At 33.3% G+C, this 16,740-nt stretch overlaps 1 protein-coding gene across 1 annotated transcript in view; it reads left to right on the forward strand.

Annotated features, from left to right (window-relative positions):
* The window catches only part of Lasp (LIM and SH3 domain protein Lasp), a 37,216-nt gene that overhangs the window by 12,577 nt on the left and 7,899 nt on the right, over nucleotides 1–16,740 (forward strand). The window contains exon 2 of the mRNA XM_068765732.1: nucleotides 14,382–14,476. Within this exon, the coding sequence (XP_068621833.1) occupies nucleotides 14,382–14,476 (95 nt within the window). The remainder of the gene's footprint in view (nucleotides 1–14,381; nucleotides 14,477–16,740) is intronic.

Genomic DNA, 16,740 nt, shown 5'->3' on the forward strand with positions numbered 1-16,740 from the left:
TTTACAATTTGCTTCCCACCATATAATATTAGTAGTTTACTTTAGTAGCCATGAAAATTTTCACGACTTCTTGACTATTAAGTAACGAAAGACGGAAAACGACGAACGAGACGAATAAGCTTAACGCACTATATAAAACAAAAATTTTATTGAATATCTCGAACTATTTACAACATTTAATGAAATAATCTATGTGCTATAAATTAAATGTGTTGATAAAGTCACAATTATCACCGATATCTTCCATATGTATATGTTCGTAGATATTAATTTGTATTAATCCAGTAATAGCCTAATAATTACGGAGTGTTACTTATGAACATACATAGCGGGTGCAGATCCTGGCAAAGGCTCACTGAAGTCACGTGACAACACCGTAAGCAGTTAATATACAGGTCTATCTATATCAGAGGTGGTAAGCTCCTTGATAGTTCGAGCCGTTGTTCGAAATTTGAAATTTTTTGCGTGCCGCAATTTAATACGCATTTAAAACACACGAATATTTTTTTACGAAAATTACATATATTGAAATTATATGTCAAAAGTACAAAATATGTGTATTGAAGTTAGATATAATGGCACACGTTTATGACAGCTCTCCTGATAATACTTAAGATACGGGACAATAGTAATTATTCACACCAGTAATTTGTTTCTATTTCCCAGGAGCTGACATTGGTTATATAATTTAAATATTGAAATATTTCGACAATCAATCGGAGCCAAAAATAAGCGTTCAAAAAGCCGCATGTGGCTAGCCAGCCCCAGTTTACCCACCACTGAGACACTCCTATAGACTCTAATGCCAGCATATCCTAGGGTCATAATCCGAAAGAGTTAAATCGAGTGAACCGCACTTGTCGCGTATTGTGCATCTATTTATTCATTTATGTTATATCATTACACCGATTAAAATATCATTATAGTGTACACTACTATTTATATCGACTATAGTATATCTGAGTACACTACTTTTTTGATGCAAATAATTTATATTTGTTAATAACGTATCATTACTGTTGATCTGTGCTCTAGTCTTGCTGGCCTGTATCGCAGAGATCAAGGTGGTTACTATTATATATGATCAATGTATTAATTTTTTTAATCTATGTTATACATTAGATAAAACAAACGATTAGATCATTTGCTAAAGAGTGTACCTTTGTATGAGAGAGTTTGTGTGTGAGGATATGGCGAAAGGGTTGGGAAATACAGATACTAGCGCCCTGGCTACCCCCACCAGAACTCGGAGAAGGCTTATACTTTTTGTGAATATTTCAAAACTAATAGCAATTGACTTGTAAAAAATAAATCCGAAGGTATTACGTAATTAGACATTGACAAAATGACGATTAATTTTCATAAACCTCCGTATTTAAATAAAATAACTAATAGAGAAAATAACTATCTAATGGAACAATTCTCTGAAGGCACTTACAAGTAGTTGTTTTGTTTCTTAGATGGTTCTTGTACTGAATTGATAGTCTGCAAAAGAAACTTGATAAGTGTTAGGATCATATCAGTTACCGACAAAAACAAATTATTTAATCATACCAAACTGTCGCTTGATTGCAATTCCTCTTGATATAAAGTGGCATTGGAAATTCAATGCTGACAGCATTACAACTGTGGAAACAACACTGCATATTGATACACTAGCATAGTGGTATGGACCAATCTTATCTTTGACATATTTTGACGTATCCTTCTTTTAAGTGTACATAGGAATGTTGCAGCAGGAAGTATATAACTCTATATCGGGGGCACTTGCGCTGATTACTCCAATAAACGCAAGTTTTAGTAGAGAGTTTTAAGAGTTTTTATTTTGCCAACTTAGTCCCGTCGAATTTGTAAATGCAATCGGACAACATATGTCACGGAATCGGCCAAAGAAAAAGAACTTGAATCGGCCTGAATTGTTTGAATGACTACTAAGCAAAGAATAATTTATTCGTACGATACATTATCCATATAGGATCATTCACGTGACCACCGGTGTACGTCATGAGAAATATGTCAGGACAGGACAATTTCATAGCATCTATAATTAGAAGTTCCCTGTAATCACGTAATTCATCTTGAATCTACGAGGGTTCTATTCACACAAAATAATCGACTGATAGAGTCCTTTATTTCGTTTAAGACTAGTGACACCCCAACGATATAAATCCGGATTTTATTCACAATTTTAGTTCCACCCTATTTCACTTTGATGCCAAGCGTGTACATTGATTGATTTAATAATTCAATTTAGGTCTCGAAGTACTCCATCCATTGTTTCAGATTGCTTTAAGTATTAATTAAGGTCGGAACTTTTTGCTTCGCGTACCTTCCATTGTTACAGTTAATGTCGATGTTTAAATTAAAATTACTACTGCATAAATTATTGTAAATGTAATAAGTTATGTAAATGTGACATTAGATGTAAGAATGTAAATTGGGTGAATTTTAATCGATGTATTGAGTCAATTTTACAAAAGATATTTGTCGATCATAATTATTTGTCTACTATTTATAGCCTATAAAAATGTTAGTTGTGCAAGGTGTTCCATTAATAGTAAGTTGAATATACAGGATGATCGATTATAAGTGTAAAAGTCATTAATTTATTTACCTATCAATTAAACTATGGTACATCATATCCAAGACCAAAGATGTCAGAAATAAAAAATTATATATATATATATATATATATATATACATATATAAGAGTGTTCGAAATTCAGATTCATGGCATATTAAAATTAATAAATATTTAAATATAGTAAATAACATATTTCAGTGTTTCATATGTTTGTTATGCATTTATAGGATGATTGGAAATAAGTGTAAAAACAATAAAGGTGTGAACATATAGCTTATTGGTTGTATATAATGTGTGGTACAACCTATCTAATTATCAATTATTTCAGAAATAATAAAAAAAAACTTTTAAGACTGTTTTATTACTGTACTATACATTTAATAAAACGGTTTTTAATATTAGCATTACTACAGCATGTAACATATTTCAGAGTGATCACTTTATACAGGAATGACTGGAAATATATGTAAAAGTTTTAAAGCCTTTACACCTGTAACTAATTTTTCTTGTATGCGTACAACAAAGCGTTGCTACTTAGCATTTTGTGAATCAAAGTTGTAGATTAGACTGCTTTTATATTCGTCTCCAAAATACATTTACGTATTTTGATTATGACCAAAGAATGTTTAAGATCGTTTATTAACTTCGCCGAAATGAACGGTGAAATATAAAGTTTACGGCAAAACCGGAGCAATATTAGACGCAACGGTAATGGCAAAAATTCAGATAGCGCCGCGAGTTAGAAAGCGGTGAGGCAGAACTGCACCGTGCTGACCCGATTTAGCCGCAGATGGCGCCGGTAAGGTCGAATTGGGCCCGGCGCCACCAACTGCGGTTAAGTTTAACAGATTGTTAACACTTATTTTTGTTCAATCATTCTACTCTTGTAGTATTTGCATGAAAGAATGAAAGATCCATATTATTGACTACTACACTTTTTAAATTGAAATTATTCTTGCACGTTCGAATTTAAATTCGAACAACGATTTAAATTTGGACACGGTAAGTGAGACAGTCATATTGTAAAATAGCATTGTAAATAATCTCTAATTTATTACGTGGTAAACAAAGTTATTAAGATAAGCAAGTAATTCAATGTGATCTGCAACATAAATATTATACTTATTATATTAATTTTCACTTATTAAACAATAAACAGCTGTGCTGAGTTCTGTATACAAATTCAATTCAATATTATGTATATGCAGTAATTTCCCTGAATACCCACATTAAAGGAAGATTAAATAAAATATCTCTGTAAGTACGTGAAATATATCACTTCGAACACTATTTCCTCGGCACCAAAAACGGACGAACATGTGCACAAGGTGGTCTCTCACCGCAAAACGCATATACTCTTAACCCTTAATAGCTTAGAATTTCAATTTTGATACCAATCTTTTAAACCGAATGTTCACATTACTATTAGTTTTTTTTATAGGTTGGCTGTACGAATTTTACTGTTGTATAATATTCTTTCCAGCGAAATTAAAAAAAAAATCTAATTTTCCTTTCATCTAAACCCTCAAGCAAACACAGTAATATTTAAAAAAAAAATCACTTTCGTAAATCAGGCTATTAAGGGTTAATTAGGGTAGTACGCCTATAGTGTGCGAGGAAGAACATGAATGCCAAAACGCACACGAGATATTTGAGAATAGACAGCTGAACGTTTGTTTACCTCCGTCTTGTCTTTCCCATATCTCAAGACTGTACGCACACTGTATCACTTAAATTTTTAGTTGCTATTTACCGAGTGGAATCATGTGTAGCGACTAGTTTATAGATAGTAATAAAATAACATTACGTCGTAATGCCACGCTGTTATTTTTAATGACTGATCTAAAGAACTATAGAATAATAAAGGTGATATATTTATAATTTGACTAATATTTGTAATTTTTATAAACGTAGTTAGATGTTTAGATGCAGAAATGTGTGTTTATATCAGGCAAGGGAAGCAAATAGTATACCTGTTAGTTAACGGAAAGTAAAGCAACGGTTAGGAGGCAGTGCGGCCGTACAACACAGCACCGTTACGTAGTTTAGTTTCGCTTTTATTTTATCTCTAGACGACGCAAAGCGAGCGTACTCGCAGATACGGCCAGTTTTGCGGCCGCCCAAAGCCCGTGTTTAGATAATGAAGTAATGCGCTGCGAACATTAAACAGACTTATCTGATAGCGGGAATTGCGTGCGTGTAATGTTTTATCTTTTATGTATTAGTTATTGCTTTAACCTGTAGCCCCGTTATTGGTGAGTAGACAAAATGCAAATGGTGCCGTACAGTGGCGTAGCTAGGGGGAGGCGAGCGGGGCGGCTGCACCAGGCACCACAAGCAGGGGTGGCACCAAAGTTGAAAATATTTTTTTTTTATTTTTTTTTGAATGATGAATAATGAAATGTTAAAAGAAAAATTAAAACCATAATTTAAAGTTAATAACATTAAAAGAATATCGAATTTTACTATTTTTGTGTTAAAAAAGTTGTTAAATAATATGAACATTAAAAAAAGTAAACAGTTACAAAAATATAATATACACAGTGTTTAAGCCTTTCATCCGCAAAACACATAGTGTTTTTTAAAAGGGGCCCTAAATGACAAAATAATAAATTATTACATTATTGCAAGATTATTAAATGATAAATAGATTAAATAATCTTGAAATAATGTCAATAGAACATGATTTAGTCGACACTATTAATTTTAAAAACTTTGCAGGCCAAAAAGCGAGGAATGTTCGTTTTTAAATTTTCCCAATAAATTTTATTAAGATTTAATGTTATTTTATATATATTAATTAATATTTTGAATAAAAAATATATATATTAACTACATTCTGTTCTGAATTTTGAAATTATTTAGAATAGCTTCAAAGCATTACATCAAAAGCAAATACAGCTGTGGTGAAAATTTTGTATTTTGTTAACAAATCTGCCTACATGATATCTCGGCACTATCATGGGTTGACTGGTAATCAATATAAGGGATTCCGTCCGCCATTAACTAATGTGTAAAAATAGTGTTTAAAAAAATAAATATATATGTAACATTTTGTTCCTAGTACGGCGTATTATTTACCAAAAATTTTGACCGTTTCATTACCGGTAACTTTTTTATGTCAAATAAATGGTAAAAGTTAAATTTAATATCACGTAAAGCAGTGTTTCCCAACGTGGGGCCCACGCCCCATAAGGTGCAAGTTGTTTGTTAAGGGAGGCAATACGAACGTGGACTCGATACGAATTGAACCTTTTCATTTTAATATAAAAAATATATATTTTACATGGTGGGCGTAAAAATTTTAGAAAGACCTAGGTTAAAAACCAAGATCAAGGTTAAAGTAAAAGGTTGAAAAAACCTAATCTGAAGTGTTATCCCGTGGGCAGCTATTGTCCTGCTACACACACCTGCTTATCCACAGTTTGAGAATCCTCCAGTACTTTGACCACTTAGCACGAAGAACCTGATAGTTGTCGGCAATGTAGAGGGTAAACTAGAGGACGGTCGATTACTCGCTGAACTGATGCAGTTACAAAAGCCGGCAATAGCACTACGCACGGATTCTTAAAACTTTTGAAGATAAAAATGTTAGCGAAGATTGACACCATAGTAAAGTAAATAAATAAAACAAGGTAACATAGGTCAGACAGTTGTTTTGCGTTGTAACAAAAATAGTTTTCTTATTCAGTTTAATTTAGATAAAACTGTTGGAATTCATTTAAGTTACATATATAACGTGTAATTGTATTAACCGAGGAAAAACCAGCGTAAATTAATTATTAATATACAAACATACAGATTTATCCTTCTGTGAATAACTAATTGAATAACAAATTTATCCTCCCGTGAATAGTGAGACCTAAACACATGTTTTTGTGAACTGTGAAAATAAGGTTACATTACAGTTGTACCAACATTTGACAATGAATTGTTAATTTAAATCATATTATCCTTGAATAGTTGTATAGGAGTTTTAACACTATTTTTATATACTGATGTTGTTCCTTTTATACAGGATGATTGGTTAAAAATGTAAAGGTTTTAAAGTGGTGAATGTATAGCTCATTTTGTTGACAAAAAGCTTATCGCCCTGTTTATAGTGATCGCTTTTAAATATGTTACATTTTTTTTTCTCTATTGTATTGCAACTGGCCAATTACTTCAAACACTATAAAGTTTACAGAGACAGGTAGTAAACAATAATTATGTTATATGTAGTAATCCGAATTTATAAAATACTTTTTGGTACTATATTATCTTTTCGCTAATTGTTATTTTTGAAACGATTTATTTATAGTTAAGTGTACAATAATTTTTTTGATAGGAAATGAGCCATACATTCACCCCATTAAATCCTCTGCACCAATAACGTATCATCCAGCTAGTTTCATTTTGTCAACAAAATGTTTTGAAACGTCAATATGTATTTCATATTCATTATTAATTAAAACTTCTGTATCAACCTGTATATCGTTATTATTACTGAGAATTTATAATACAGCGGCGTGTCTTTTTTAATTCAGTTTTATTATTAATTAATGATACATATTTTTATACCGAATTTTGACTATTGTACTATCATAAGTATCATAAGTCGAAACATTATATTATTTAAACATAATTTGATCATTAACCTACAATATTTTACTAAGATTTATTTAGTGGAAAATTACCACCCGATTAAGAGGGTAATTAAAAAAGTAATTTTAAGAATATGACATCAATTTTTAGGTGATATGAGAACATTTAGATAAGAGCGTAAGGATTCATTTTCATTGGTCGTTAGATTTCATACTTTAGGTGCGAAAGATTTCTATTCTCGCATGTAATAACCATTTCCTTGTACATCGGGAGGCTCACTTTTGGTTTATTTTTTAATTATGATCCAGAGCAGTGACATTTTGCCTCTTATAGCATGAGTATACTGATAAGCAGTGCTAGCCCAGCGGTAGAGGACTTATAATTGCGATCATGGTTTTCGGGTTTTATTCCCGGGATACATTCTTACAAAATTCACACTTTGTGTAATAATTATGTAAGATTGCCGCTGTTAAAAAACAAGTATCTAGAGGGTGATACTACAATGATACTACACTGCAATCGCCAACTCCAGGCGACGATTATGATATATCCCCGCGTAGATATCATTGGAATAAGTCTATGTCTTGACCTGGACGTCCTATAGTCAGAAAAAACGACTGAGACGCGTAACCCTAGGTCTACTCTGGGTTCCTATGGTTATGTGAACAGCAGAAGCACTGCGTAGGTCAGTAAGGAAATGTAAATTAGCTGTTTTAATAATGTATTAAAATCTTTTAATTTGGTCGACTCTGTGTTTGGCACTAATCGGTGTAACATAACTTCTGAAGATGCCCCGTGGAGGAGTGAAATACGTTGTTGAGTGATTTGACAGTGGCAGTTGTGTAATTCGCATTGTTTGCCGCATACGCATTTATCAGCGGGCTGGCGGGCGGTGCACTTTGTTGCACGACTACGACTGCATGTGCGGAAGTGGCTAAATATTGGTCCTTTTTTATCTTTTAATTTGTGTCGAAATTTATTGTCAAATTCTGTTTTAAGTCTCAAATGAATAATTATTATATAGATAAAACTAAAATAAAATATTGTTAATTTACCACCGCAGTAATTGTATAAATTGAAAGTTTTTAGAGACTGCTAGTTCAAATTGTATTTAAAAGTAAATATTAAATAGATGAAATGAGAGAAATGAGAAGCATATTAATCAATCGAGTCACGGAGGGAGGTTTACAAATGAAATTATTTATTTTAAGATACGAGAACGGGGAAAGGTTGGAAAGTAAACGATCTTGAATATTCATCATCATTATCATAATCATTTCAGCTATAAGACATCCACTGCTGGAGACAGGTCTTCCTTGCAGGTTTAATTTCCGACCGTTTAGAAGTGGCTTGCCGATCCGTGGCCTACACCCTAAAAATTAAGGAACCCAGCGGCTATTATGTACAATATAAAGAAAACAACATTTGATTAAAATTACTACGTTTTAATTGATGTTGCATGCGCTGCTATATATATTTAGTCGTTAAATATCAATTAGCTTTTACGATCACCCTGCTAGTCCTGTCTTTGAATGTTATAAAAAAAATTACAAATGATGATTACATGTAACAAGTTCAAACGTGTTAGTTGGTGGTTATGATAGGTCAGGTTTGATTACGTAAGCGGTTGCGGGAGTCCAACGGCGGCTTGTTGACCCACTCAGCGTGATAATCGTTAAGGATGCTGCACAAAAAAAAACACTCAGTTTTACTGTAATTGGAGATAAAATATTACAAAGAATATCCATATTACGTAAGTTCTTATAACTAATGTACAGTATGATTTATTATAGATGCAAAATTTATAGAATGCTTATGCTGTCGACTAATGTATGATACACTGTTAATAGAAACAAAACAGTATAGATAAGTAGGTACCTAATAAACTGCACTTAAAATAACTAGTCAATTAATAATAGGAAAAATAGAATAAGAAAAGTGGAGTAATGTATTAAGAAAGCACAACCTAAAGAAACCTGTGATAAAAAAAATAGAATAAGTCAATTATAAAATAAAGAATAAAAAAAATGTACCTATCCACCTAAGAGTAATAAGGTGATGGAAGAAAGGCGATGAAAGCAAGAAGGAATGAAAGAACAAAATGAAAGATATTGTAATGGAAATAAGGTAAGAATAAAAGAAATTGAGAAGAATGACAGTGAGTGAAGAATAAAGATGAAAGATCTGAAAAACTTAATTGTAAACAAAGACCCTGATCCCAACTAATTAGGGGTACAAGAGGCCTCCAATAGCGGGGGCCATAAAAAATGTATGATACATCCGATCCGTTAATCAATGGTTTAAGAAATAATAGAAAAAGTTAAGATAAAGTCGCGTTTATAAAAATGTTTTGCAATATAAATAATTATTATTTAATATCAGTCCCAACTGACTTTGTAATGCTAAAATGTATAGGCTGTCTATAGGAATTTCAGAATGATCACTTATACAGGTGATTAGACATCGGTGTTAAAACTGTAAAGTTTTTACTGACAAAAGAGCTGTACATTCGCCACTTTAAATCTTATACACATAACCAACCCACCTGTATATCATACTAGCATAAAACGAAAAAAATGTTAAAAATCAGTATAGATTTTATATTTCTTCGTTTTATTACGCTGCAGTTATTAATTTTACAGACAAAAAATATTTGAATTGTTTGTGTGTACGAATGTAATTTATTACGTTCATTATTATAATTAGACATAAATATAAAACGTGACACCGTAATTATATGTTCGTGTAGATATGTCGTTTAAGTGGTCGCCATGATTAATTGGACGGCCAGAGCTCGAAGCTGCCTCTGGAATCCGAATTGTTTTCACAAACCGCTCGTTCTGATACAAAGCACGCGTACTATGCACGCGAATTCAAATGTACAGTGTGCGTCGCATAGCAGGAAACCACCATGTGCGTGCTGACTCACACAAGTACATTGGCCGTTTTCATCTGATTTTTGTGTTGGGCGTGGTCGTTACACTTCTAACACGCTTGTTTAAAAATGTATAGACTATGAAACTATTAGCTATTTTGCAAATTAATGTGCAATTTAAATTATAGCAAATATTAGTTTCCGGGTGATGAATAATTTATACACATCGTTGATCTAGTTTTTGGCTTAGATTTCATATTAAGAGTAATATGTAAGTATTATTAAATAATCTACTAACCTATTTTTTTAGCTAATTAACGCGTAATTCTTAATCGTTATATATATATATATATATAATTTATTTCCAAACAATCTAATTAAGAGATCACTTTGAATTGAAATATATTACATAAATAAATTTTTCCTGTTGCAATACGACAGGTATAAAAAATCTGCAGGAAAAAAAATCGTAAGCAGTAATCCAAATTTAAAATTTTTTTTTATTATCATCACATTATTTATAATTTCTGAAACCATTGATTTTTGGATAAGGCAATTGATAACCAATTTACCTGTAGATTTTAATTTGCCAGCACATTATTTTCAAATAGTTATTAATAGGCAGTCGTATTTCATGGATGTTTTAATCGTTGTGTCTAATCATTTGTACGAGTATGTGGACGTTGGCACGGTCCTAACAGAATGGATAATAGGGTGCATTGATCGTTTGCAGTAAATGGAATGACGTCACGAACGGGGTCGACCGCACTAAGGTAACAATTTTCGCAAATAACCCACTGCTCCACTTGCCAGCGGAGAACAATACGACAATTAAGCAACACCCGGCATTCTCTAGCGATTAGCACATCAATTACATCGCGGTGGCATCGGCTGTACTCTTAACTGTTCTTATATTTATTGCGAAATGCAGTACTTGCCCTGGCGCATAAAAAAAGTTTCATTACCATGCAATACAAGTATTTTACATCTGGTGGATCATACACGTCTGCTGATAAATTAATTTATTTAATGGAATCAGGCGTTACCTCGCGGAAGTCCATCCTAAGTAAGAAAAGGACCAATATTTAGCTACTTCCGCACATGCAGTGGTAGTCGTGCACAGAGTCTGTGTTTGGCACTAATCGGTGTAACATAACTCCTGAGGATGCCCCGTGGAGGGGTGAAACACGTGTTGAGTAATTTGGTGGCGGTTGTGTGATTCGTATTGTTTGCCGCATACGCATTTATCAGCGGGCTGGCGGGCGGTGTATTTCATTGCACGACTACCACTGCTTGTGCGGAAGTGGCTAAATATTGGTCCTTTTCTTACTTAAATTAATTTATTGCAATATGCAATAACAAGCACGAGCCGGTAGACGCGGAGTGCATAGGGGTCTCCATTAGATGGACCGACGACATAGTTAATGTGCCGGGAAGTCGCAGGATCCAGGCAACGCGAGACCCGTCATCGTGGCGATCTTTGAGTAAAGCATGTGCCTTGCATTGGACTTCCACCGGCCGACCTGATGACCATGAATATGCAGCAATAAATAAATATTCACGTACACTAATTGCTTAGTATTGTGGCGAAACTTACAGCATAAAAAATTAAATGAAATACAGTTTAATCTACTAAACTCGATTTCATTCTTCATAAAAATTAATAATTCTAGTAGGTAACTGTGTACGGTATTATAATACATTCTCGTGTGATGTCTCTCAATAATCATGTACTAAATTAAAGAAGGCTCTTTAAAAAAACAACTTATTACAATTAAGCTGAATCAATTACTTTACTACTGTATTAAGAATATTGTAATAGAGACTATAAAAACCTATATGGGTTTTTTGGAGCTTATCTCTGGGCGCCCATGGATCGCTAGTAGCTTTAAGTTGAACGGGTGCCATTCAAGGGAAGCTCAAACCGATTTTTTAGTATCAATTGAAAGAGAATACTAAAATAATATAAAAAAGTAGATGAATGCTTGAAATTCATCTGAAATTATAATTGATTTTAATTGCCGAAAACGATACGGTACTAGGTGTACTTCTTGATGTTTTTGACGTTGTCAGAATTTCCGTTTTTCTTTATTGAACTCAAGGCTGACGAAACCGGGATCGGCAACGCGATATTAGCACAGGACACGGTCAATGGTTTCTGGCCGACGAGAGGGCATCCGGCTCCAGTTAACCGTGTTTGTAATCGTTGATAGTTCAGATCCTTAGGCGGATATCACAGTTTTTACAAGACGACTACTTTGTCCTAATCTAACAAATAATTTATTGGTAATGCCAGCTTAGATTGGAAAACCCTAATTCAAAATTATTTTCAGTCTGAATTTTCTACGTTGTTGCCAAAAGATGAAAATGAGAACTGACCAGTTTCCTACAGAAGTTGTGTATTTTATTTAAAACTTTTGAAAAAAAAATCTGCGATTTAATACAGTAATATTTAAAATTTGCGTATATTATGCGACTAAAATAAAGTTCAGAGAAGAGAGTACAAGAGAGATAGGTTTTAGGTCAACCCCATTAGGAACAGTGCCTTCCTGGTCAGACGGTTTCATAATTTTGTCTGTTCATCATGCGAACTTTCGCACACACTCTAAATAATTTTTAATTCCATTGTATAATTAAATTAAAATTCTTCATGGACGTCATTATTATTTCAGCTGAAGGATATCCATTAGTATACATATGCCTCTCCAGTATATTTCCAATAGCACGGATTGAAAGCAGTTTGTATCCTGTGTCTTCAGACGACTATCACAAAGTAGTCTGTCCACTTTATGGGTGATATTTTTATAGAATACTTAGTTCACAATGTAAAAGCGTAGGTAAATACCTTATATCGTTATATATTTACGTGGAGTAATATCAATGAGAATTGTATGAGATGCGCACTATTTTTAAAGGGTAATTTAACAAAAATTGTTTACATGCAACACGTTATAAATTTTAGTACGATGGAAAAACAATATTTTCCAGTTGTTACAGTTAAAAAAGTTTCTAAACTCTGACTTACATAATCGGTAGTGAAATAGATAGGAATTGTTAACATTGAGCAGGATATTTCGGCACAATTCATCCATTCGCTACAGATAGCGATGTGCATGGCCGAATTTTTTTGCGCCCCGTCACGCGCTTATATAATATCGCTTATTGTGTAATATATTATGTCGTCACATTTGTCGCAACTCTTGCCAAATGAAAACGAGAATTGACCATATTTGATTTCAAGCAGGCCTTGACGTTTACGGCTGTCAGTAATATTAAAGTCTATTGGTGTCTCGGTGAAAGACCTTGGAAAAACCGGTTCCTGTATTATAATTTATCTTAATAAATTTTAAAGGAAAGTGTACACATGTTTACATGAACTTACGTCACGTTTCTGCTGATAAAGTTGTATAAATCTTTATTGGCTTTGTAATAAATGAGACTAATGAAAAGAAAATTGCAGTTCATCTGGGCACCAAGCAATAACCTGCCTTCTTTGACTTCTTCTAGCTTATATTTCAACAATGAAATATTACAAGGCTAATAATTACAAGTTCTTTAAACCTTTAATACATAATTAAACGATATTTTTAATCTTTTTCGTGTTTGGTAAACGGTATATTAAAACTTCAGGCGAAGACGTTTAGGAATAAAGCAAAGTCAAGTTAAAAGCAGATATGGTAGGAAAAAGAAAAATCTGCAGTTATCAAATAATTTCAACAGAGTAAATAGCATTCCTCAAACCAGGGGAACCGTGGCAGAAACTATTATATCGTTGATTTGAAATGAAAAAAGTTGACTCTCCGGATTGAGGGCTCCCTAATGTCAACCCTGATCAGATTTACTAAAAAAACTTTGTTTAAACAAAAATGACATTAAAGCAATTAATTGTACTGTATTGCACCCGTGTACGTAAGAGCAGATTTGTTATATACATCTGGACATTTGGTGCTTGGGGATCGATAATTTTTTTTGTAAATTTTATACATAATTAGACATAACTGCTAACTAATCAACTCACATCTTTCTCTAATACAAAAAATTATCTTAAAACCTAAGACGTTTACTTTCATGATGTCTTTACAACAACACGCGGGATACGTGTTGTTTTGAAATTCTGATTGATTAGCATTAGATTTAGTGTATTCATGTATTAGGATTTATTTAAATTATTTATTCTGATGCATCTACCTTGCGAGGGTCATACGTTGTAATTTCCGAAGCGAATTAAGGCCACGCGAAATATTATACAACAGTTTTTGTGCAATGACATCAATGAATAATGCTCATCAAGTTTTGCATGTGCATAACGTAATTAAATGTTCGTACTTTTGTGATCAGGTGTGGCACAAAGGTTGCTTCAAATGCCAGGAATGCGGCATGACACTCAACATGCGCACCTACAAGGGCTACGGAAAGCTGCCCTACTGCGAAGCGTAAGTATCTGTTTTACCTACCATATTAACACATGCTTACGACCATGAACGTTCAACTTATTTACTCTTAATCGGTTAATTAACTTCAAATCGCATTCGTAATGTGATAAGATTTGGATTTTCTTAAGCCAAGGCTTCATGCCGTAGGTAGACACCATGTATATAAATGTAGCCGCGTAAAAATCAGGGAGGAGTCAATAGCCTCCCTGATAAGCGAAAAAGAGACCAAAAATTCATTCATCACCCTCTGTAAAAAACAATTATAAATAATGCTATAAAAGAAAAAAAGTAAATATTGCAAATAAATAGATAATAAAGACAAAATAAAAGCAAAATAATATATAATATTGTCATATAAAATAATTATAGAACCTATGTAATAAAAATGTGATATAAAATAACAATGTAATTTAAGAAATTGTAAAAAGAAATGAGGAATGAATGAAAGGTGATACAGAGCAAAAGGGAAAGACAGTAGAATTGTGGAATGAAAGAATAGACCGAAAGACAATGTGAAGTATGAAAGAAGAGAAAGAAAATAATAAAAATTATGTGAAAAATTAAATAAATTTGCCCAAAAAGTCCCTGTCTCACAAAAGATAGGGGGTACGAGAGGCCCCCAATAGCGGGAGCCATAAAAAAAAATATGTAGTCGCATTTATAGCGATAAAAGTTTACTGACGAGCACGTTGCAAGTGCGTTATATAACTGTCACCAAAGAGTTAGGTAACTGATATGACAGCTGTAACGGTTCTGTAAATTCGCAGGTTGTTTGTCGTTTTACGTTATCGTATAAAGATACGGCGTCGTAAGACAAAGTGAACTTATAACTGATAAGAATCTGGGCTAATTCTTCCATTTGTGGCTTAGGAATGGGAGAAAATACTTATAAATTTTTTCTATAAAAATGTAATAAATACAGGCCGCTTTCGACCGGGCCTATTGGAAATCTATGGTGATGCCCTATGTCTAGCAACGGATATCTTATTTACTGAAATGATCATGATATGGAAGCACATTCTTAAACTAACATAACATTAAAAAAAAAACTGAGCAAGTGTTTATTATTGTTCAATGCTGTTTGCACATCCGCACTAACAGCTTTAACGGGTTAACCAAAGCGTTTAAGGCTTTTAGTCAAGACTTTTTTAAAGTATAGCAGGCTAAAAGAAAGCCTCATCTCGAAAAGTTAAACTATTTATTTCACGCAATGCCTCCGATCTATTAGGGTGCTTTCATTCTGAGTGGGATACAGGGTCGGAAATAGTAACTTGATTGAACACTGCATTACTTGGGCGGGACATGTGCAAATGCACGGCACGGTGGGCACTTGCCGCGCGTGGACGCCGCAAGTCCGTTCGTAGCCGTTTTCACTTACGAGTATCGCGCCAGCTGCATCGACGCTTGAATTATTTATCAACTTTCGATTATGAGCCGATCACATATCATTTAGTATTATTTATACTGTAATAACTGCTGTGAGGTTCTCCAGTGGCAATCATGTGCTGCCCCACTGGGTAGACGCCAATATGGTCAAGAAAATCGATAGATGCGGGCACAACCAAAAACCGATTATTTTGGCTATCTTTAGACGAGGCCCATGCTTCGCAGTGGGCGTTTACTGGTTAGACTCACATATAGTATCTTCACGTGAGTTCGCAATATTTCCTTCAGAATATTGCTAAATCACATTAATCCTCGACCGATAATCTTATAGTTTGAAGCCTGAGATGTATTTTGATTATAGCAAACAAATTCTCCCCTTTCCATCTCTCACGTCACTTAGGCAGTTTTTATATCTTTCTGTGACACATTCAAATTAATACTTTACCAAAAGTCATTCGAAAGATATACTAACAATCATATATACTTTTTATTACGAAATATCAATCAACTATACTAAGAGATATATGTATTTCAATTAAAATTTGTTTACCTTTTGCAAATCTTACCAAAAAGCCCTCCTAGAATATTACATTTTCATTATGTAGATTATACGTTTATTTTTGGTTATAAGTTAACACAGTTAAAGTTTTAACAGAGCTTGCTTTCCTGGAATACAGATCGTTAAAATTTGAGAGAAGTCTGCGATCGCAGCACGCACTTTGTTCATCACAGTTTGTTTTTAACAAGTGAACCTTTTAGAAACTCCATATCCTGGTAAATAATAAGGCAGGCATTCATAATAGTAATTTTTCTACACTATGCTGTCAATATTAAACATGCTCAATATTATTAATAAGTGTAGAAAAGTTGATTTAAAT

This window comes from Battus philenor, unplaced genomic scaffold (assembly GCF_028537555.1).
Source record: "Battus philenor isolate CCGP_79_NKW_IND1 unplaced genomic scaffold, ilBatPhil1.0.hap1 SCAF_20, whole genome shotgun sequence".
NCBI lineage: Eukaryota > Metazoa > Arthropoda > Insecta > Lepidoptera > Papilionidae > Battus > Battus philenor.